Below are 25992 nucleotides of genomic sequence, written 5' to 3'. Positions count from 1 at the left end.
ATTCGTGCCCGTGCAATTTAAAATATTTTACACTTGTCTATATAACTAAATCTTTATGCAATTTGACGAGTTCACTTTACTATATACTTTTGCTTAGATACGTCTAATAATAGTCTACATCATCAATTATTATTATTTCTTTGTTTTCATAGGATCGGTCTTACGATATTCGAGTATGTTCTGAAGAAACGTTTACTCATTTTGAGAGATAAAATTATTTTTAAGAATAAGTTCCAAGCAAACTTCAAGTGACGATGACTTAATGTGGTATATCAAAGGCATGGATCACTGTTCCCTCTTAAGAAATTAATCAATACTGACATCCAAGTGACGATGACTTAATGTGGTATATCAAAGGCATGGATCACTGTTCCCTCTTAAGAAATTCATCAATACTGATATTCAAGTGACGATGACTTAACGTGGTATATCAAAGGCATGGATCACTGTTCCCTCTTAAGAAATTCATCAATACTGATATTCATAAGAAAGAGAAATCTATACAGACACAAGTAGGTGACAGATCTTCATAGCACTGGACCAAATCCTAGACCGCAATGGAATTTTGTTTTAGGTGGTATACCTGGGACAAAATGGGATTTAAAATGAGTGTCAAATTATGATGGAATATATTACACATTCTTCGAATATGCATACAGTGGACAAACACTTTTGAACGGTATCTGGAGGTGTTCAGTCGAATTTATTTTTTAATTTAGGGTGTAACTGACCAGGACTTTAGTGAAAAATGTATATTGAATGACTCTATTAGACCTTACTTTTTATCACGATGCAATAAGCTTTATGTGATATACAGGACAAACCTCAAATACGTTACGAAGTAACTATAATCCGCTTCATAACATTTACTTTGGAACCCTGGTTTAAAATGATGTTTCGTGAGTTTTGGCTTCCTTTAAATTAATTTGATCGGAACAATGGATGCACTATTGGTTGGAACAATCGATTTATTAGCCGGGATAGAAATACATAATTTGAAGTTCCGGATTCTCTCTATTAGATACGTGTTGATCAGCATTGTTTGCATATAGTGTGTGAGGGATTTTATGAATCTGGAGATAAGTGAGTGCATGAGAGCTTCATATAATACATTTCCTCCTGCGCTGTTTACAGCAGAGTAGATACTTAACGTTAGCCATATGTTGGGGCTTGACGTATGTACAACTCTGACTTAGAGTTGCAATTAAACTTTTAGTGTGGTGGGTGGACGAGTAAGCGAAAGGGGCAGTTGAGGATACAGTTAAGTGGAAGTATGGCTAGAACACATTACTTTGGAATTTTTTAAAAAGTTTCGATGTTTTCATTTTATTTTGTTCTTTTTTCTACTCCACCATTCTACAGGCAAACAAAATAAATTGAAAATAAACACTTACTTACACAGGAAATATTTCCTACCACCTTATTACTTGTGTCTAAACGTTAAGAGTGCAAATTAAATAAAGACTATTAAATCACATAAAATTACCTGTCTGTCTTATATTCACCTAAACTTAGTATATAGTTTTAACTTCAGACTCTCACAGACTCGAAGGATCCACACTAGCAGCGGCAAAAATTCAGAATATTTACACATATATTGCAACAGGAAAGCTTGTTGATTAGTGTTTCATTGCAGTGTTCAGGCTAATAGGAGGTACAAAAATACATTGCACGTATAATTTGTAATATTTGCTATGTCAATATTTCAGAAACTGCTGACCATCCATAACTAAAATAAGTTATTTTCTTTCTTCTTTCATCTTCTTAAGCGTCGCATGAAACCAAAGTCCTAGCAGTAATTTAAAACACCGATTATACTTTTTTGTGCTCAGGCTTGCAGCAGAACATTTTCGCTCTATTCTTAGTTAATGTAGATAATTTAGTTATTTCTTATACTATTGTGACTTTTTAAGTTTATGTCTCTTCATTATTCATGACAGGTTGCATCTCTGTGGCAAATCATAGACTTTTGTACGCTCATATTTTTTTCTTCTCCGTTAATTTTAATTGTTAAAAATGTTCAGTATTTTGCGATATTGCACTCACGCTCACTTCATATTGAACTCGGGTTTGCCCAATAGTGTATTAGGACTACTTTGTAAACAAATCATGTACACTCACATAATCGGGGCTTTACGTTTTCGTTGATTAAATTTGTTTTTGAATGAATTAAGGCAGATGCTTCGTGGACTGCTACATACCAGCTGCTTTGCCACATTCCTAGTTAACTCTTTTGATACGGATTTAGGCTAGCTATAGACGCCAGACAGGGTCTTTACACATAGCATTCAAGTGACAAGGAATAAACTGTATTGTATATGTGGTAAAAAGAATGGCAAAATATATACTTACAGTATTAATCCTGAATTTGCTCAACATGTACTTTCTTTGTTCTGCAAATCCATATTACATGAGCCATGTCATGGGTTCTCAAACTTGATTACACATCTCGAAATTGTACTGTAATTTTGACTATATTCCAAGTGCAATTACATACAAATTATTGCACTCAAAATAAAAATATCCACTATATTCCTTTGCGTCTTTTTGATAATTGCACATATTCTTCCCACATTATGATCTCAAACATTCAATGACAGAACAGAAACATTCGTGCAGATGTGAACATGCTGCTGAAATCCGATGTACTTCATGTAGAATTGGCAGAGTTAAATCAAGTACATAATCACGAAATTTCGTAGAATCGACAAAAATACCAAACTATATTCATTCAGGATCGAATGGAAAAGTTATTGCAATGCGCATTCATTCATAATATGATTCCAAATTTGAATTTTAAGTAGCCCAAACGCCATGTTTTTCGAAAGCTATTTCTAGCGCGCGACTAAGTTCAAATTAATCTGGACGGAGTTATGTGCGCATTAATAATGTTGTTGTGTAATGATGAAGCTGCGCTTGTGTATTTATTTTAAATACGGAATACATTCAGTTACTTTCTTTCTTGAAGTGTATTTGTGTTTATATATTTAAGCCTTAGGTAGAATAAGAGAACAAGCATATAATAAACTGCATTTGTATGGGAAAATATTAAATCGTTTTGTTGGATGCATATACTGTATTCTTTAGGTCGTGCGGTATTTCCATCCGAAAAACTCGTTCTCATTTTCCCATACAAATGCAGTAACCTATAATTATTCATTGTTCTACACTTCCCGCTATATGTGTGTATGTCCATGTTCTTTGATGTCTCTGAATAATATCTTGCATTGAGTCATATCGTAGGAAAACGTATTTTCCCGGCTCCGTTTTTCAACGTGTGCGCCATTATATGATTATATGATATTTGTAGTGTTTGTTTGAATTCCATTTATGTCTCTTTTGAACTATTTCCAAATCCGGCGCCTGTTAAAGCCTTTGTCATTGGCCGTATCAGTTTGTTTCCAATACATGCAATTTAGCTGCAGCATTACGTAGTATAAAAAAATGGAAATGCCTCTAGATGATTGTTATCTCCATGAATGATTTCATGGTTTGACATAATGAACGATATTCAGAAGATGTGTTGAGTGCAATTCAAAGTTAGTACATACCCATTTATTCTTAATTGCCAGATCTGGCGTTTGATACCGCTGTTCAATCCGTATTTCCATATCATACACCCAGATAAAACCAAAAATGATTTCTTTTTTGACGTACGAGCGTATATATTTCTGTAAGTCTTATTTCGTATTGAAAATCAGTCATACAGTAAAACTGAACATATTTAGAAAGCGTGAGGAATGTGTATTTAATAAATACTAATCCGCATCCGTGGTTTCTTCTGTGTCGTGGAAAGAATTCGTTTGATATGGCGTATGTATTCGGCCAAGACGTATCCCTTATGGGTTACTCGTTCTTTTTGGCAACACGGAACGAAACACGTACAAATTTACCTGTTTTAAACTGTATTATGATCAATCTAAATAAACGTAAGTGGCTTCCCAATGCTTTATTCGTTTATATCTTTCCATGGAAAATTGACCACACTTGTGAATCTTTAAATTTTAATCGATGTGAGGGGCCATGCATTATTCTACTTTTGTTCGATCACATTTTGAAATTACAAAACTCTGTATTTTTCCAGTTGACATATTGAACTCGAATCACGCTTATTCAAGATGGCACATTTTGATACATTCACCAACTAGATTCGAGCCAATATCTTAGATAACGTATATACCAAACAAAATGTACGCAGGCCAAGTAAAATTAAGATCAGTGGAGTCTCCATTGATGAAAATTGTAAATGTATTTCCTCTTACGCCAATCGCTTAGTAGGATTGTATCGACCAGGAAGTTAAGGTTTAGTAAAGTCAATCGCATTGCATGGCGTAACACAGACCAGAGTGATGTGACATTGTTATTTAACGTGTACCAAATTCATGGCAGTGTGCGGTAAGCTGATCATATACTAATTTTTTTTTACGATATACGTGTTACGATCAATATTCATCATGAAATTTGACTAGTGTGCTTATTTGTTGAGTATCGATTATTAATGATTCGGTTGTATAACATTTTGGGAGTAATTGACAGTTTTGAGGTTATATATATATATATATATATATATATATATATATATATATATATATATATATATATATATATATATATATATTCATTTTACCTTTATGAAGACAAGTATTAAGTCAATATATTATTATATTACTCTTTACTAAGATGATGAAATTGCTTTTTCTCCGTACCCTTGATTGTGTCAATAATGTTACGATGTTAGTGGATTCTCAGCGGTTCGTGTCAGGGAATATGGTCAGTTGCTATCTATTCAGACTGTTCTCTAATGCTTAAAGTCAACAAGTGTGATGCAAACAGAGACAAATTTAAGTACACATGTGACAAACTGCTGCCGTGTAATGATTCCGTTTTCTTTACCCACGGTACTATGCATGTCGATCATTTTGATCCTTGGCTTTGTGGGGTTTAACGCCATTTGGCAGCACACGATATGATATATATATATATATATATATATATATATATATATATATATATATATATAGCAGCCGAGTTCCTTACACCATTCAGCCACTCGAGGACAGACACTTTGATATTTAGATAACATCCTCTACATAGACTGTTGAAACCCTTTAAGAATGGCCTTCTAGTCAACAGTATGAGCTTTTCTCTTAAAATATAATAGTTAGAATACAGTTTTGTTTGTGATCAACGAAAAACGTTTAAAACAGTAAAGACTGCAGCAGATTTACAAATGTTAAAATTTTATTTCAATTATTTATTTCTTTTATTAGCTTTCATTTCTGTAAATGCAAACTAAACCGTTATTCAAAGTGATAGCTCAGTGACGCATATGCTATATTACTTATATGCACTAAGTGAGGTCAGATATATGTATGTACATGAGTGCATTAGTCGGTCAGGATTTCATCAATTTAATGCCTAAGGACCCTGAAACACTGAGCTATCAAACTTCAAGTACTTAACGAGTGTATAATTTGAGCATATAATAGCTTCAGATGGGCCGCTATGAGATTGCATGAACATATAACGACCAGTGATGAAGCAAATTCACAATTTATGTTTTTGATGAACGGTGTGACTGTTAATACTAGAATAAAACGTTCTCAGTCGCGAGAGGCAGCGGCCGAAATAAGGCCTTCCATGACCATAAACACTGAAAAACTAGTATGGTGCCCAACCAAACCCTACATGTGAAACTAAACAACAGCAAAAAACAATATTCAAACTAAAAATAAGATATAAAAGGTTAACTTGAACTTTCTGTTGGTGCCTCTGTTGGGCCGGTGCTCTAAGGACGTAAGTAGTGTGCCTAATGAGTAACTCGGCCCTGTGAAAGGGGTTTTAACAATACAATATTCATTCGGAGTTCAGTTATATTTCCATCGTTCCTCATCATCTTCTGCTCTATAATTAACGACTTCCTGCTCCAGATGACGAAGGGGTTTCAATTGTTTTACATTTGTTTGAAGCTATTTTGAAAACATACCACCAATCATTACTTTTTAAAAATTTACCATTGATATGTCTAACTTATAACAAATGAACAAAACTCTCCTAACCTTTGGCAATCTGATTTAAAGTTTTTGTACATACAAATCATGGAAGCTCGTCTACTTGACGCTGCACTGTCATATTTAATTTAATTTGACGTTTTCTCTAAATAGTTTTATTGGTAGAACTCTGATGTCCGTGTTAAGAACACTTAGTGTCTTATCAAAATGTGTATTATTTGATGTCAAAATTGTGCAAATGTTTGTATCGGTGATGCAAATCAATATACAAATGCGTTGACCCGTTTTGTGTTAATAATAGTTTCTTGTCTGTTCGAAAATTAATGAATAATTTGTACATCTCAAATTATGATATGATTCATATATAAAGCGTTAGGATATATGCACTTAAAACTAAGACCAAAACCATGACGAGATCGTCTTAAAGGTACACATAATAGTGCACGTATCATCATAGATACTAGTTTAGTATTGTTTTACGTCACTTCTGTGGTATGTCTTTAACAGGGAATAGAGACTAAAATCTAAGAGGAAACCAAATTAGTGAATCTTGCAATCTCTGTATTGTTTTTATTTCTTCTAAGGTGACTATTTATCAGCAGTTTTCTAATATTTGTACAAATACATATTATCGTTTTGGGTTTATATCCTATTTTGTGTCTCTTGGATTTTAACATACATCGACTGTCCTTCTTTGTTATAAATCCATTTTGTTTATTGTTTATTTAACATACATTGACTGTCATTTTTGTTATATATCTATTTTTATATATGTATAGCTGTCTGACTATCTATATATTTAGTAATATAGTTTTATCGTCTTTCCTTTCTCACTTTGTTTTGCATGTATTCCTTCTTATCTTAAAACATGATGTATTTTCGCACTGGTCACAAATGGCTAAGAAACATGTTTGATGAGAGAGGGTTATAGAATGTGTATGGTCAAATAATCAATGACAATAACCCGACATGATGTTTCAATTAGTGCACTTGGACGGATTGTTTGATAACTGTCACTTAAACAAAATTGAAAAGTAATGAGTACTTACAACAACCATAATTATTCAGCTTGATTTAGGTATTATTCTTTTTATATTGCGAGGCATTAAAATGATATTCTGGATTAACACAACTACGACCTATGGCTATTTCTAAACATATTTGAATATCATGTATCGGAAATAGGACTTAAGTGCCTTTCCTAATGACACACTGAGGCAGCCGATATGTGCTGGCGTGACCATGCATTAAACCTGCGACCCTTGAATTACTAGTTCCACTTTTTACCAAGTGAGTTACATATAGAGAGAGACATAAAGGCAGACAGACAGACGGACAGACAGGCAGACATATAGATAGACAGACAGAGAGAGGGAGAAAGACAGACATACAGACAGACAGAGATGGGGGAGATCAGCATAACCACCGAAACTCAGAACTGTGTATGGTATAGAGCTCATGTTTGAAAATAATTAGTTGACCAGGAAGTTCTTTTTTATAAATGCATACATATTAAATACTTCAACAATGGTGCATTGCTGATTAAGTTAGACTTCACATACTTCCATAAGCACCCTGTCATCTGCGAAGCCAAGTACATGAAAAAGCATTACATGAACGTTTGCCAGGAACGAAGGATTATATATAGTGGTAGTAGAAGAAACATGTATGGGAACAGCAATTTGAATGTAATATTTTGCTACGATTTTGATAATTTGGCCCTAAAGACGCAAGGGAAATTCAATTCTAAAGATTTCCATAGGTTTCAAATTGTGGGTCGTGTGGATTCTATTGGAAATTAATGTCACAAATATCCATACCATTAACACTCTTGGCCGTTATGGTGTCTAATGGCAATTTAACATTTTGGGCTGATGACAGAACACATTAGGGGCGCCAATTTCCTTAGCATGGAAATATTTACGATGGACACGAGTAGTTACTGCAATAAGATTATATAGATGAAGGAAGAACCATTTTAGTAATACAGATGTCTCATTACAACTACTGGAAATGATGTTCAGTATTCACAGTGTCTGCTGCAATTATATCTTTATTAAAAGAATGTAAACTTTGTGCACTTACATTCCTTATTTTTTTCTTTTAGAATTTTTTTATATGAAACTTAAATGATATTAACATTCCCAAACGTAGCTAAGTCTAAAGCGAGCTAGAATTACATTAACGAGATCGAGACTAAATGTGATACAAATGTGCTGAAATTGATATGAAATCCACATGAGACGAAATTCTAATTCAGAATATTGTATTAACGTTATGGCCCAGACTAAGAATCACACTACAATTTCGAACTCGTAACAGAATTTAGCGGAGATTAAATATGCTCAAAATATTATATTATAATTCATTCTGTAACTGCTAATATTAAGAAACTGACTCGAAATTTAGCAAATCTTGAAAAAGAATATTGGTGTAAAATGGCCGACGAAAGTAATTGCAACAACCACTCTCTCTTCAAGTGTCTGAGGATATGCGCTTCTGGCGGCGGTACTGCGTTCAAATCAAATGGCTTTTTTGTGTCAATCACTCATCCCACAGACATTCAAATTGTTCTAAAAGCTGCTGAAGGGCAACTGGGCTTCTAGTGTCGTGCTCTCGCCGAGGTCGTTGTGCATGCGGAAGGCACTCCATGTCAAAGTGTATAGCCAATTACTCATAATTCTCAAAATAATTTTCTCGATTGTGCTCAGATGACAAAACACCATCTTATCAAACGTCATCTTTGCCTTCTACTCTGCTTGGTTCAGAATTTTGGCAGTAGTAATACCGTTAAAACGCGGTCAGAGCTGATGAGATTTGAAAAATCACACACACATTCCTTCTTTGCGTGGTCTGGGCCACAGAGCATGACACCACACACTCGTCCCTCCACTCTTTCTTTCCCCCCGCTTCAACCAGGAACAATTATTTTTTAACTGTGCAATACGGTTAAATGTGTGTGTTTTCTTTTAAATATATGTTTAATTGTATTCCTAGCCGAGCAATCTACCTAACTTCAGGCCAGAAGGGATGCTAATTCCGAAGTTTTTGTGTTCCCTTAAACCCTTTATTATTGAACTAATCCGTGGGAATGTTATTTTACCCGTGTTAAATAAAACAGATGATCCCAAAAAGTCTGGTCTCCCTTCTTGCATAAAAAATTAATAAAGTTTTAAAGCGGTATATTTCAAAGTCAATTTGAAAGAATACGTCCCTCAGATATTTAAATTAGATGGAACGATAGGATACAAATTACATAGTTATACATCATGATTCATAAATTAAACTTGTAAAAAAAAAGATTTATAAAAACAACAAATTTTACATTAAAATAATAAACGACATTTTAATACTTAATGGTATAAAATGCATACTTGAAAAATTAGGGACATAACCGTTCGAAAAGTAAAAAATAAAGATACAATTAAACTTTTTGGAGGGGTGGATGGAGAGTACGAGAACAAATTTATACATGTACTACACATCTATGCCATTGTAAAGCATATAACCGAAATGGGGTGACTCCGATGCGTTTATTTACAATCCAACATGCCATTATACACGCACATAGAGTGTGGGCTTTTTAAGTTTTGTTTTGAGTTTACTATCAAATATACCCGAGCTGGTTACCCACGAAAACTATTTTGCACCGTGTTATACCACAATATTGCTGAACATGCCACAATACGAACCACGTAAATCGCAATAATAATAACAATAATAATAAATCGAGAAATTTGGTAGTTTATCTTTCGTTTATTTTATCCTCCTAATATAGGAATCGCAATGAATTTCAATATTATTTTTTTTTTACCAAATGTCAATCTTTTCTTAGAAGTTACTTATTTTTTATATCTTGGAAAGAATGGGTCTTTTATCTAAATTACTTTTGTTTTCTTGATTTTTCTATTTCTGTTTTCTTTGACGTCCAGGGAATTCGGAGGACTATTTCGTAGCATGTGACATGCTAAAACATTATTCTCGGTTTTTATATCGAGGTCTGGGTTTTCAGTTTTTATAATGATGTGCGGGCATTTACTTTTTGTTAGAAAATAAAGAGCGCATCTTGTCACACACGACTAAAATTATGCGCAATATTAATTTTATTGCATTATCTAGCAGTGTTTACGCTTACCTTCAAAACTTTAAAAATAGCACAAACTAATTGTATGAGCTTTTGTACAATACGGTGATATTCTTGTGCTCTTTCATTTGTTTTCTTTACATTCTCGCCCGTAATGCTAATCGATACAAATTATATAGATTTGTAACTGCCAGGCAAGATAAACGAACGATAAAGATTCATTGCCTAGTTGTGATGAGATATTGAAATATTTCAAACGGGGATAAATTGTAATGCCGCTATGAAAATACCACTTTTATTGCCACATTGCCGATATCAATTATCGACTACATTATTTCCCAGTCTGTCCTTATGTATGTTTTTTACACCTGTATTTCCATATATTGGTCTATCTCTCTCTCTCTCTCTCTCTCTCTCTCTCTCTCTCGTGCGCAATCCCTCTCTCAGGGAAGGCAATAAGCCGCATCCAATAACGTAAACGTTTGAAGAGTTAACTCCCATCATGTTTTTTTGATTAATTATGTGATGAATCCCGATGTGGTTTCTGAGGCAGTTATGTATATAATGATACAGCCACTGTTACGAACGATACTACTACTACTACTACTACTACTAATAATAATAATAATAATAATAATAATAATAATAATAATAATAACAATAATAATAATAATAATAACAGCGGCAACAATAACAACAACAACAACAATAATAATAATAATAATAATAATAATAGTAATAATAATAATAATAATAATAAAATGTAGTATTTGTATATGAAACCTCTGCGAAATATATTTATTAATAAAATGCGTTGCGACGGATGTGCTCGATTTGAAGAAAGTCGTCACGTTGCAAGTAAGATTTAATTACTAACAACTTTCGATACATCGTAAATGTGTTTTAACACGTACCCTATAATTCATGCTTATTTTATCATCGATATTGACATTTTATTTTAATAGCATTGCACTTTGAAGTTGTTTAGGTTTTATAAAGCAACAACGAAATCAAAGCAAAATAATCTGAAGTAGTAATGAGTACACAAGGCATTGAGAAATATGTTATTTATCCGTGTTACTGCGGTAGGATGATTTGTTTGGCTCTCACTTGGATCATATAAGGCAGAAGTGGCAGAAAACCAGGGGTTTTCTCCATATGAGCATCTTGGCATAGTTCTTTGCAGCCAGAACTCAGAGGGTCACATATCAAAGGAGACCACGTCATTCGCTAAAAGAACGTCTCGGAAATCTTTAATATCACTGTTTCTTTGCGTAGCGACAGATCATGGCCATCCGCGTGAGAGCAACGTCACTGTGGTAAGCATGGCCTACTTCCGTCATCAAGGCGAAGTCGTCGAGTATAAAATGCATTATTGCAAACTGAAAATGTATGTCAATGCGGGAAGCACTTTATCCATGCCGTCAGATTTGATGGTAGCGGTTAGGTCGATGATCTTTACGTAGTCAAAAGCGTATCAAAGGTGTGTATTGAGGAGCTCGCAAACATAATACGTTTTTCTCATGCGCATCGGAAAATGATCATGGCGATGGGGGCTCCTATACAGTGACGCTACAATCATGGAATCGTCTGGTTTGTCCATCGTTTCATGCACAACAAATGGGAACAATTGTTAACTAATACGTAAGGGATTCGAACTGGCCATTGAGTATATTTATCTGCTCATCCATTAGCAGGAAAACATATTCAATAGGTAGGTATCATCATCCACACAATTTTTGATATGCAACATTATTACATACCGAATGGTGGAGGATTTTTTCCTCCTTAGTCCGCTTATCTAGGATTAGAGCAAACCTTTTATGAATTACGTGGTGACGCTGGGCGTAATGCTGATTGGTTATATATTTGACAGCCACGATAACCTTGTTGATTAGGGTCACGCCTATAATTGGGACTGGCAGACACGTCCTCAATCACGATAACCATGACATTTGGCGTTTTTTTGTTGGGTTTTTTATGTTTTTCTCCGTACGGTTTCGCTTTGTTTGAGAACCATCATGTAATAGTGCAGCATCCTCATGTAAATATTTGGCTTCTTTAACATGTACTTGTTCATTTATGCTGCCTTCCCAGCATTTGGTGGCTTACAACGTCACTATCTAGAGATAAGCCGTGGTTGTGTTGGTGCTTTGCACCACGCTGTAGTAGTCGTTGTTACCTCCAAAGAAAGTTTGTTTATCATGTCTGACTTGCAAAACTGCTTGTGGTTACAAAAGATATCTTAGTTGCGAGTAAAGGAATAGAGTGCTAAGGATGTCAGACATGGATTTATCTGGGAGGGTTATGATAGCCAGACGTAGCCTGTCTGTATTGTTGTTCTGGATCCCCAGATAGGCCATGGTTGTTATCTATATCATTGAGTCAAAAGACCAAACATTTAAAATCTGTCTTTTTTCATTATTTCTAACAAATTTACTTTGATTCCTGTCAGTCCAAGTTCTAATGGGAAACCACTTGTTTAAACAGTTGATAAAACAACCTTTTCTAATGGACGGTTACAGCTGATGTAGCCAAATTCGATATATGTGCTTACCTATTTGAATACCTTATCCATACTTAAAAAAGTCAAAACATCGATACTTACCATTTAATATATACTATGTTGCGCTCTGAGGTATTGTGAAATATGTCTTCATAAATTATTGCCACACAGATCGAAAAGAGACATATTGTATTTTAGAACCATTCGGGTATATATAAGGTCGAAGAGATTGACAATTAATGCATTACAATTTCCCAGGTATTTGTTTTAATATTAGTCCGCAGATGTACTTAATGATGTGTTTAGATACAAGGAGAGCAACCGTTTGTTTGGATTAATTATAGGAACTACAAAGTGCTCATTTGAATAGGATAATGTAACAGTTCGGGATTATTGTGAATTCGTTTAAATGAGTTTTGGACAATGCCATTGTGACATATCAAGACTGTTGGTACTTTAGCACATTCATGGCTAGTGGATCATCAGCACATTCAGGACCTAGAATTAATTCCGAACACTCGATTTGTTTTGACATAATTTGTGGACATATTTTAGTATTATTTTAGATTAATTCATAACAGTGTAAGTTCCTCTGACATTTTCATTTTCTAACTTAAATCATTTAATTATTTGTTACGTTATGAGGTATAATTCACTATTTTATTCATACATTGTAGGATTCCATCCATGAAGAGGCCTGCTTTTACGAGCTACCTTCTTTTTCTGGCAATCTGCCAATCAGCGATCGTCAGATGCCTGTACGAACCATATGGAGGTACAATGAATACAAAACATTATAATACTGATTTTTGTAGTATTGTTTAGAAATGTTACTGCTTTGCACAAAGTTACACTCGAAAAATTGCTAAATTTGCTTAATACATAAAAGTTTAATTTTTGTCCATGTGTGTGTCCCATTAAAACAAAGTGTTATCCAAGCCACTTTTAACTGCTATTATGATCGGTTTTGCTTCAGAAAATGTGGCACTGAATAAACAGGCAAATCAATCTTCCACCTATGTAGAGGATGGATTTATGTTTAATGCATCACTTGGGGTAGATGGCAAAAGATCAACAGACTTGTATCGTGACAAGACCTGCAGTCATACGAAGGATTGGCAGACATCCGCTTGGTGGACAGTGAATCTCAACGGACTCTTCTTTATCAAGTTCGTCAGGATTTACCAGCTTATAAGTAAGATTACTACTGTATTTGTATGATATCGATTAGATTTTGTAAAATACAGAGCAATTAGAAAACACGTATCATAGGTCTCCATTTCTTTTTTTTTCAGTATGTATGTATGTATGTATGTTGCCACTCTTGGTACAACGAACATAGAGTTAAATGTTTGTTTCACATTTGTATAGAACAAGTAACAATTGAAGAAATAATACAATTCTGATTAAATGTTTATTTCACTCTACTTCGTTCCAATGAATTTCAAAATGGCTCAAACGCTATCAAAGACTTTTAACTACCAAATGTATTTAAATGAATCGCAAACCATATTGTTACGTATATCTGATTTAATTTATGTTCATGTTTAATTTAATTGTTTGTCGTTTTTAAGTTTTTTTTTGTTCTATTATATGCTATTATAATGTAACTTTATTCACTAGAGATGATACTTTTTCACCAAATTGTTTGACCTTGGCTGTTAGTTTATAAACACCAGTTGTTGATCTAAATTCTGACCTTGTTTCAGAACTTGTAACTACTTTCATAAACAAGTTATATTTTATTTTAAAATGATTTATTGTTTTCAAGGTCATGACGGGATTACATTTAAGATGTAAACAACTTTTTTTTTCTCGGAGTAAGACAATTGGTTGTCGTCAGGGTCATTTTTGGTGTACGTGACATACACACGAGCACGTGATCCGCCCTCCTTCGATTTCGCAATTCCTGTTTTTCCATTACGGCATTTGTTAGTTTTAATAGAGATGCTTTGAGAGAGATTTCTCAGTTTTTGACTTTTTACACTGATGTCAAGTTATTTTGTTGTAGCCATATGTATAGTTCTAATTTTCTTCAGATCAGTTGGATTTCAAAAGAATTAATTGTTCTTTCTCTGGAAATGTTTTGAGGAGTGCTCACACAGAAATTTTGGAAAGACGTTGCTTACAAATTTAATTTAGATTTCCAACATCGGAGTGTCATTATTTGTATTTCTACAAGGAACTGTAGATAAGCACAGTACTGACTACAGCATACGTCATCGTCATCCATCTTTGATTTTCCATCAGGATTCGAAATTGAAATTATTAGAACATTTATTAATTGGACTTTTCCAATTTGATTTGTGGATTATTCTTAGATTAGTTTTGGATTTGATTATTGAAACCGTAAGATTTCCTATTTTTATTTGTACAGAATTTTTCCAGGAAAATAAATTATTTGTTAATTTTAAAAAGCTTGTTGTTTTCACTCTTTCTGTGTTACTGTTTATTCGAGTCTAAACACGTAACAATATTGAATATATTGAACTAAATAGATAACGATAGAGAGAGAAGTAGAGAGAGAGAGAGAGAGAAGTAGAGAGAGAGAGAACTAGATGGCGAGATAAGATAATCCTTGTTTCAATGCGTTACATACAAGTTTACCTACGTAATTTACAGTTGTTAAATATTCATTTATAAGTAACTATATTTCTTACATGCTTAGTTTGTGACAATAGTACACATAATTAGAAGATTTTCTAAGTGATAGGTATAGAGGACAGATTATTTCAAAACGGTACTCGTATTCGACCTCATTACTTTCATGAAGTTAACATTTCCTTTTCTGCCGTTCGTTACCTGCAAGGCTACCAATTCCGATATTTAACATACGTGGCGAAACCCCAAAGTTGCATAAAACCTTTATATGACTGGAATTAGCAATTATTCTACGATATTAAAGAGTGTTGGAGATCTTTCATGTTTATACAAATGTCTGAAGCTTTTGTTGAACACAGTCTGAATGAAATATGTTTTGTCGTTGGTAAAAAAAAAGCGATAGAAAGAAAGCAATATCTGGATTACAAGTCTTTTTCAAACAGCTTGAAATCAATACCAACTTTATCACATTAGAAAATCAGATTTATAATTGTTTCTTTCGCAATCGGAAAGCACTAATTGGTACGAACTTTTGAGAACTGCGTTCTGGTTAATTTTAAGCAGTTAGAACCCACTTTGTGATGCGCGCATATCTATATACATAAAGTGGATGTCATCCCAACTTTCTAAATACGTACATATGGCTGATACAAAGAATAGCATCTATTAACCATTTCTAAACGTTTTTACATAACTTTGGTATATTTTCTGCTATGCTAAATTCCCTAATTTCAATAATAACTAATCTGAGATAAACAAATAGTAAAATAAATCATATATCTATATTTACTGGACACGGTTAATATTACTTAGAAGAATGTTCTTTGCTTTGAAACCAGAAGGTCATTGAAATCATTCTCTGCTGATAAAAACATGTCTTAAATGATTAAAATTATCCAGAATGTTTGCAAAGACATCTATGGATTTAAAAAAATGGTATATTCGGCTAACGTGTTTGCTATCAATCGCAACTATGTTTTATTAATGTTTGCAAATATATTTCACCTTCTTCAGTATGTAATTTATCTAATAATGTTTTTAAACCAATGGCCATCTTTGAAAATGTCACCGTAACATCAGCAAATAATACAATATATAAAGTCATTTCTTCTTAAATGATACCAGCCTCGTAGGTTATTGTTATGTAAGTTTCAGGTCATTAATAAAACAGAAAGAGATAAAGGTGTTATCTTTGAAGAAGCCATAGTAAACAACCCAAAAAGCCCCAGAGCGTGTTAAAGTTATTGACACATGATTGCACAAACAGCGTAAATGCTTCAGCTTTTTCTTCGATTGGATTGCTTTGAGTCCCGTGTTACTATAAGTCACGTGTTCCTATAATTATCCAATGGCCCGTTGTATATCAGCAAGCAAAACTGGTTTTAAAATTCTGGATTAAATTTACGTTGTAGCATTCTACAATTCATACACTTATGAAGATTAATTGTGGATTTGAACGAGATGTACAAAGGACAATGATTTGAAGCATCTGAAAATCTATGTAATCTGACATATTGAATAAAGTAGAAATTATTCTCGGTAGTTAAAATATAACTAATTGTACTTTTACCATTTTTTGTGACGCAGGAAAACTGGCTCTCTTATCAATGGTCTTTAATTATTCCATTTATAATGCATATACTAGTGTCTTAATATAAGGCTAGCAGATGATTACTAAAACTGTAACTGTTTTGGTCCTTATGAACAGGAGAAATGGAAAGTTTGTAGTACTGCATTAAGAAGGTAGACTAATGTTCTATGTAGTCTGTATTACGCCCGGCCCTACTAGGATCACACACTGTTATAACGGTTCCCGTCCATGTGTAATGTTAAACTTTCATGTTAACTTAGTAATTAAATCAAATATAAGAACGTTATGTAAAGGTAACAGCTCAGATGGAATATAAGACGTTCACATAAAAACGTCATCATCATCACCAAAGTAAACCATTTTATAATCTTAAGCAAACAAAGCAATCAGAATGGATTTTTATTGTAAACCATTTATGAGACATTGCTTCGCATATAACACACTGCATGCAACCGCACGTCTTGTTTTTTCCTTAACGACTTTTCTTGGGCATTTATAATGCTGGTGACCAGACAAATCTATGTGATAATTCTGTTTAGTCAGTATTTATATCAAAGCATATATGGTTAGCTCTCCTATTCTGATTGAATCTCTTGAATGACAGGGTCCATCTGATCATCTTCAACGTAATCATGGTTTTCGATTGCGGAATGCAGTTTTGCCCGTCTCCTTGCCAGTGTACCACGTGTTTGTCACTTTGTTCACCGCAGGTAGTTGCGTTTCCACTTTATGAATAGTTTATTCAGTACCGCCTTCTTTAACATCCTGAATAATTGAGATATATCCCAGGTTCTAAATGTGGCCTTTTGAGAAGCAGATTAACAACAAAACCTCTCCGTGGTATAAACAGTGTTTTAAAGCAAAACAATGTTTAAAAAAACCCAACAGAACAGTACTCATGGAAACGTAATTCATGGTCTGTACGATATGATCAGCGAATACGTTACATATTTGACATTTGTTACAACTTAGAGGTAATATAGAACAATTACACAGACACATATAGAAATATTTCCCTTGTGGAGAGAATGGAATATTGCAATCAATCAGATGGTTACGAAGTTATATATCAAAAGCACAATCGAATATAGTACAATTAATTAAGTAGATATTGCAGTTTGAAGTGACAAGGTAAAAAGGATAAATTAAGTATATTCACATAACAACAGAAACAAACACATTATGCTTCAGTATATGAAGTAGTTGTTTATAGATCAAAATATAGCTGATATAATTTGACACATATCATTTGAAATGAATGTCGAATGGATCTTCTTTTGCATTTAACAGTGTTCCAGTGTGAGCTGTTATAACATTACACGCTGAGGTTTAGCACTCTACACTAAACCAGATACAAAATAATTTGCTGATATTGAGCAGGATGTAAATATTTGTGTGGTGCAACTTAAAATTGTTGAGAAGGACACAATGATCAAATAAAGATATAAAGGATTTGGAACAAACATTCACAACCGACGGAAACACTTTAACACTAGAGTAGACTACGCAATCATAAGCTGTGTTGTGTTCTGATACAGTTAATACCGTTCCAAGCCAACGCTGGAAACATTCAAAGTGTCACTGAATGCGGCGGTGTGCATAACTCGAATTTCATTGATTAATCTGAAGGTCAATGAATATTTTAAAAATTCATTGGTAAAAAAATGTAGGTACAATGCTTCATCGTATGTGTTAAAGTAGATTAAGTGAATATTGTCATGAAATGCACGTCTTTCGGTTATCTAATTTGGTTACAGTTGGCAGGACTGAAGAAGATATTAGCAATGATAAACTAAGAAAGTTGTCATTGTTAATCGGATTGCTGGCCTTTACACAATGTACTCAAGGATGCTAAAGCCATGACTACTATCAGGAAAGTAAGAGTTTCAAATATGATATGTCTGAATCATCTCTGTGTATTATGTTAACTAGACGTTTAGTAATATGGTACTTTCTTCTATGACGACATTCCTAAGGGCGGTATCGTCAGCATATCAGCTAATACAACTTGGATTTATCGTGCACTTTCCATGAAAAGGTTTTAAAGGTGTTTGATGTTGTCCAGAAAAAGTTGTGTAAGGAATCGTGACACGATATACAATTCAGTAATAGAACAAATATCAATGACAATATATTGTCTGCAAATCAAGAATACTCCAAGAATTTACAATTATGGCAACATGCATTGAATATCATCGATTTAATGAATACGTTTGAAAATGCATCCCGTGATAGCGGCCATAAACTAACTAAAGGACATCATGGCTTAAAGAAAAGAAAATGTTCATACTCACAGAAGGAAACTTATTTTGTCTCACATAGGCATGTGAACATTCGAAACAATCAATTTCAAGTGAATTATATTTCATGTATCAATTAAATGCATTGAATTTGTTTGGCACACTTTTAATAATTTTCTACATCATCAGCCTGTATGATGGAATTACGGCGTGTACCTACGTATTAATGTATTTCACTGAACGAATTTTGGAACGATTATGGTTACACAGACTGAACTGAACTACTTTTTTTAAAAATTACATGTTATCGTCAATCCATATTTCTGTGGAACAAAACTTACAATAGAAGCTCTTTACCAACACTTAAAAGTGTTAGTTACATATCCAGAAAATAACAAATAAAACTTATTTGAGTTAATAGTTGCTATGTAACAAATGGATCAATACTTGATATCGAATTGATGACTGCGAGATTTTCAATGACATAAACTTAAAAATAACTGGACTAGCATTTGTTGTATATATTGTTTGAATATCTTTGACACGAATAACTCGGTAATCAAATGTGTTAGAATAATCACCTCTTTATTGTCTTCTTCATCAATAAAGAGAAAACAACATAGAAAAAGAGGGTTTAATGAAACCCGTGTTATGTCGTGTGTGTGTGTGTGTGTGTGTGTGTGAAATAACATAGACTTTTTTAATCAGAAAAAAGGCAAAAGTTTTGAAAGGACGTAAGTCTTCATTTAAGTGCAGTGTAATGCAGAAAACGTCTGGTAAGGTGTTTAAGTCAACCACTAAAATTTTGTTTATATCGTTAAAACTATAAGAAACCTTGCTCATTTTATGATTGTATGACCTGGTTAACTTCAATGCTTTGTGATCTGCAATGTAATTGAATGTACAATATTCATACATATATAATTTCAAATTGTTTATAAGTACACCTTCTTTTATTTATTTGCCTTACTTTCGTTCAATCTTTATCTGCATTTAATAAATATAGTTCTGACATTAACATAAAAACCTCCTCGGTCTCTGTTTCTGTCTCTCTGTCTCTGTCTTTCTCTCTGTGTGTGCGGTGTACCGGTTGGTTCGTCCTTATAAAATCCAACAGCTATCTTATTCTTCTATGGAATGTGAAACACGTTGTCTTTTACATGGACACTAGTGTCATGTAGCTTTGAGTCTTCCTTACATATCGCTATACCTTATGTCTTAACGCAGATGCACAAGCTATCTAGATTAGTTATTTTTAGTTTAATAATAAGGCTGTTATCTTTTTCAACTGATTGTAATATACCTTTCTTCATCAAGTATTTGGACTGGTCTAACGCACTGAGACGGACGCCGACCAACTAGGTTAATTCAGTTTTCTTCTTTTGCTTATTCTTCTTCAGACGGACAAACACCAGTACATTATCAATAATGTTACACCTGGAGAATGCTAAATCTTTTTGGAACTCTGGAAATCTATTTTTATTGGCATATGTTTAAAATTTATCTTCATCAAGACGTCTATCTAGTTTGCACATATGGAACAGGTCATAGCATTTTATTTATTAGATTTGTTTATGTATTTACCTATTTATTAACATGTCCTGTGTTAAATCTATCTGAATTACTTTTCATATGCACTGTGAGTATTTTTATATGCCTTTTTCGAGTGGCCTACTTTATATACTGTCGTTAGTTCAGGTATTTGATATACTTCTTATATTATGTATATTTATGTTGTCCTGTGATTTTTCTTGAGGACTGAGGGCAGCAGTTTGGCATTGGTGGCTACTATCTTTTAGCAAACAACATCATACATAGCACATTTTATCACGATTATAGATTATATTATTATTATTAGTAGTAGTAGTAGTAGTACTAGTAGTAGTAGTAGTAGTAGCAGTAGTAGTATTTGTAGGTAAACCTATTTACCTAGATTTGTGTTAAGGACAATGGTTTTCCCCTCAGGAATGCTGCTGCTAAGAGAAATGAAAAATCAGAAAATTCAATATGATATAATAACAGTATTAATAACAAATTGTTTAAATGCAAGTAGCTATAAAACTCAGGAGATAAAGGATCTTTATCTAGGTCACGGACCTCTGGAAATATCGTTGTTCCGAACTTATAAAATCCATGCATAATCTGAAATTGAAAGCAAAAACGTATATAACATTATTAAGTGCGCTAAGAGTTACACTTATTAAGATAATCACATACGTTTGTTAAAATATACTGTGTTTTCTCTGATATATATATATATATATATATATATATATATATATATATATATATATATATATATATATATATATATATATATATATTAGGTACATAGATAATCTTGTCTTTATTGCAGTGTATCAGATGTATATGTCTTCCAGTTCACATATGTTCACACGATGTGTCTGTAATAGTTTGATTACTTACAAATGCCCATTAAACTTTCGTTCATATAACAGGTTTGCAATCTCAAGCAAAGATGAGACACCATGACTTTTATAAATATTCAACATATATCAAGGATATATGATTAGTGATAGAGTCAGAATGACATCCACTTATGGAAACTCCACCAGTCCTATATCATAAGCCCTTAGTTAATATCGCAGGGAAGGATATTTTAATCCGTTACATATATTTTTCGTCACAGGAGAATAGAATATAAATAGCAAACTTGCTTATGCTTACTTAGATAATTATTTATCCTAACTAAATTTAGGATATCAGTTGTTAGTTAGTAAATTCAGATAAATAAAGAATCACTGTAGACTGGACATCTTATGTAAATGCTGCTCACATTAACCAAATCTACGAATATTAGCGTCCTTTGGATTAGACTGGGCTTGATAACAGAAGAATTGTTGGAAGTCGGATTGGCTTAATTAATTAATTAATATCCTCGAAGCACGTCCGGCCTAAGGACAAGACGAGCAATATGGTTGCCTGGGGTCTAGTACCTTCAGGGCCCTGATCTACAATTTACAGTTTAGATAAGCATAATAATAAGCGTGGACCTGATGACAACAATGGCTCCTTGGGCCGCGTACACTTGGCGTACGTGGACGGGACTTCACAGCTAACTTCAGAACATTCAAGGCCTATTATTCTATCCAATATTTTGCAGTAATGAAACATGACTTTGATTGCAATTATTAAAAAATTGCAAGCAATTTTGCGTATGAAGTAAGAAAGAGTCATTGCAGTTAAATCAGTATCAACTAGACTTCTCTCTCTAAGACTTCACAGCGATAGCATACTCGTAGGTAACAAGCATCCTCGTCGTATCAATGAGATTCCATCATATCGATGGTACGCTGTAAACCTTAATTGTACAGTCTTAAATATTTTGTGTACGGAAGCACATAAGGCACCAATAATATAAAACATTAGAAGGTTATAGACAACTATATGCGCGTTGTGGATTTATCAGTTTAACTTTTCATCTGGTCATCAATCTGTGGTCGTTGGTAACAATGCTATTCTTTCTGGTCTTTCACGAGAAGAAGGTATAGATATATAAAGAAGATCGTAGCTATACAACTGTTATGAATGCTTTGTTAAAGTAATAATTTTCACTAAGTTTTAGGACTTTTTATTTGAAACAATTGAACTAATTGTTTTAAAACATATGAATTTGTATTAAAAATACTAAATATGAGTTGTCACTTTTGTAGGCTTTACACATATCTACTAGAAACCTGATGGTATTTATTTGCTTGGTCTGCTTGCTCCAATGTAAACTATGTTTGTACATGTTTCTCCAGTCTACAACATTGACGATAGGCTAGCAACATAGTTCTTGTCGTGCTTTAAATATTAATTTGTGTTTTTGACAGAGAAAAAATTGTATACATGTTAACATCTGGTATTAAAATGTTATTATGAGTGTGTATCCTTATGTGTTAACCTGGTCAATAGCTATGGTTGGTAAATTAATCCCTGTTATCTCCAGTATATGTGAAAATAGGAACCCATGAAGTAATTAAACAGGGAATACGAAAACATCATCCATAAATGTTTTCAGCACAGTTTGTTGGCTTATAGGACGAATTTCACTTCATTATATTGGTGGACTTCGAGAATAATTGGAATATTGATATATTTGAGGTGTTTGATGTGCGCAAGAAAGAATTTTATGGTTAATGTTACTAAAATATTTTCTTTTGAATATGAATATGTCACATACAACTGCATTGGGTGAACATTTTAATAAATATTCAATGATATATTGTGTACATACATTGGAATTATGTGATTTAATCTTTGCAGAGCACAATATTTACAATAGGCTAGATGGTTCGGAGATGTACGTTCAAGTGGAGGACAGCAAATGGCAACATATACAATTCAGTTCAAGCCACCCACCAGAAATGATAGATGTAAATGTCACTCTCGATAAAAGAATCAGTTCAATTAAGCTTAATAATACGAAACTGACAAAAACAAACGAGACTTTTATCAGCATTTGCGAGCTAGAAGCATACGAAGGTAAGAATAACCAGTGCATGAAATAAATATTTTAAACACTGACGAAGCTGGCTCACCTGTCGTTTATAGTTTTAGTCGATAGTTCAGTATGCAATGTTATCATTAATTTGGTGTAAACTTGATATCTTTGATCACTTGTCAACATTTCTTCACACACACTCTGCAATGAGTCATGGAAAGTGTGTCTTCGGACTGTTTATTGTTTAAATATAATCTTATGTGGTTAGGTATTAGTTCGGTCTGTATGACATTTTTATATGGCAATGGTTGGGTTTTGTATATTTCGAAATTATTAATTATCACATACATGTAACATATAAAACCCTAAATCTGTCTTGGAGTAAAAGTAGAGTAATATTATTTGAGATATTTTAGTAAAGGTTTTAAGTGAAGTCTTTTATTTTCTCTCAAAGTGGTAAAGTCTTAAATTTCACATATAATAATAATTAATATTTGCAGTACTTGCTTGTTCTCCATACATCGTACGAAACGGAAGAGTTGAAGTTGTTAAACTGGGGGACTCAAACCAAAATTTTACCTACGGAACACAACTTAATGTTGCATGCGAGAATGGATATCACATATATGAAAATAGATCGAGTTTGACTGAAGCTGAGAGCATCACAGAATGTATGGGCACCAAGACATGGTCAAGAAATTTCACATGTTCTGGTAATTAATTCATTTTTGACACTCACAAAATAGTATCTTGTAACTAACAAATTCATATAAAGGGATATTTGAACAATCGGTAATCATCTTTGTTACGATATCCTTTTCATATTAATTAATATTTGTAGTATTCTGTCTACGTTCTTTTAACCTTAAATCTTTATTGAATCCATTCGTTTTCGTCACATTATTTCTAACGATAAAGTACTAACGAGTATATGATATTAAAGACTCACCAAGGTCATAGATTCGGACACTTTAAAACCCACCTAATCGGTTTTAAGTTGTGTACGTATTATGTTTCTATTTCATTTTCTTCAACATAATAGCGATATATTGTGGTGATCCTAAAGGAATACCTGACCACAGTGAAGTAATTATTACACCAGGAATTATCACTTTGTTGTTAAGAGCAATTGGCGTAACGTGAGATCTATGTTGTTGACTACAACGATTACAGACACAAATGAGAATCAGAGCGTGGGTATTGTATTCTAAAGAAGAAAAAAAGGTCGAGCATGAATACTTTCTTCATTCAATATCGCCCCAATCAATTACAGTGTGACGCATATTTGGTAAGCAATAGATAAGTGTAAAGTGCAGCTAATTTGCGAACTAGCTGGTAGTCAATAATGAATTGCACACAACAGGAGCCACACTCATTATTAAGTATGTGATTGTAAAACTCTCCATCTTGTTAAAATCCAGCAGAGTGCTAATCAAATGTGTGAAATAGGGGTTTAATCATGTTAGTTCCCAGCGGGTACCACAGTGGCCAACACGCTAATGGTAAATTTCCATGATTGTAGTGTTATTCCAAAGTTAATGTTAATTTCTTATAACAACCATTGCAACTTTTACCTCGCGATGCTTACTGCACACTGGAATTGACATTCGGTAACGATGGAAATCTATCATAATACTAGGACATGTGTTGATGATCCCTATTTTCAGTCATTTATTCATGACTACTGCAAACACAATTTCTGATCGAATTGAAATCAGGCATTATGATGCCGAGAGCTGTGATTATTTCGAATGTGTTTTCAAAGCTACTACAGTAAAAACAAGATGTATAGTTTATTTGTAGACAACGGCAAGATTAAGACCGTCATTTTTAAGTAGAAAAGACACTTTTAGGAGGTATCACAAACATTTTAAGGGAGAACTGATCCAATGTTGTATAAATAAGATGATCAGTGTGATTAACTAGAACCCTGAGCTACAAATTATGCTACTGGTCCTTTCCAATCATATGCATTGGGATATACGGCTTCCTATTTTCTTGATATAAGACTGCCCGCTTTAGCAATGATGGAAATCGGAGCTCCATACAAAGGGCATGCGTTTATAAAGGTAAAACGCGATGCCCTAGGTCCAACGACTAACATCGCGATATAAGCTGGATCGCGGTAACAAAATTCCCTACGGAAAACGTGAATTGAAATGTCAATGTCGTCAGTTTTAAACTAATCTCTTGATCATATATCATGTGTTGGAACTTTCGGAAGTTAAGTCAACATTTAACGCCGAGCTGGGATAACAAATCTGCTAGGGGTACGAATCATCGGGTTTTCAGAGAACACGTACTTAGGATGTTGCAAAGAAAGGTCACACATGCACACACACACACACACACACACACACACATATATATGTGTGTGTGTGTGTGTGTGTGTGTGTGTGTGTGTGTGTGAAACAAGTCATAACGCTATTCGTTAAGCACGATGGCAGCATGGCTCCCATGTTTAAAGATATATATATATATTAAAAATCTTGGAATTATTTCATCCCTTTAT

The 25992-nt window shown here is 33.6% G+C and overlaps 1 protein-coding gene across 1 annotated transcript in view; it reads left to right on the top strand.

The window, feature by feature from the left end:
- The first annotated feature begins 4280 nt into the window (after positions 1-4280).
- Positions 4281-25992, top strand: part of LOC149807836 (receptor-type tyrosine-protein phosphatase epsilon-like) — a 58100-nt gene continuing 36388 nt past the window's right edge. The window contains exons 1-5 of the mRNA XM_089960803.1: positions 4281-4395; positions 13279-13376; positions 13578-13796; positions 23303-23521; positions 23981-24193. Of these exons, the coding sequence (XP_089816929.1) occupies positions 13289-13376; positions 13578-13796; positions 23303-23521; positions 23981-24193 (739 nt within the window). The 5' untranslated portion in view covers positions 4281-4395; positions 13279-13288. The remainder of the gene's footprint in view (positions 4396-13278; positions 13377-13577; positions 13797-23302; positions 23522-23980; positions 24194-25992) is intronic.

Source organism: Sinohyriopsis cumingii, chromosome 1 (genome assembly GCF_028554795.1).
Source record: "Sinohyriopsis cumingii isolate HCF-2022 chromosome 1, ASM2855479v2, whole genome shotgun sequence".
In the NCBI taxonomy this organism is placed as follows: Eukaryota; Metazoa; Mollusca; class Bivalvia; order Unionida; family Unionidae; genus Sinohyriopsis; species Sinohyriopsis cumingii.
Note: the sequence above shows the minus strand (reverse complement) of the source record. Positions and strands in the feature narration are given on the sequence as shown.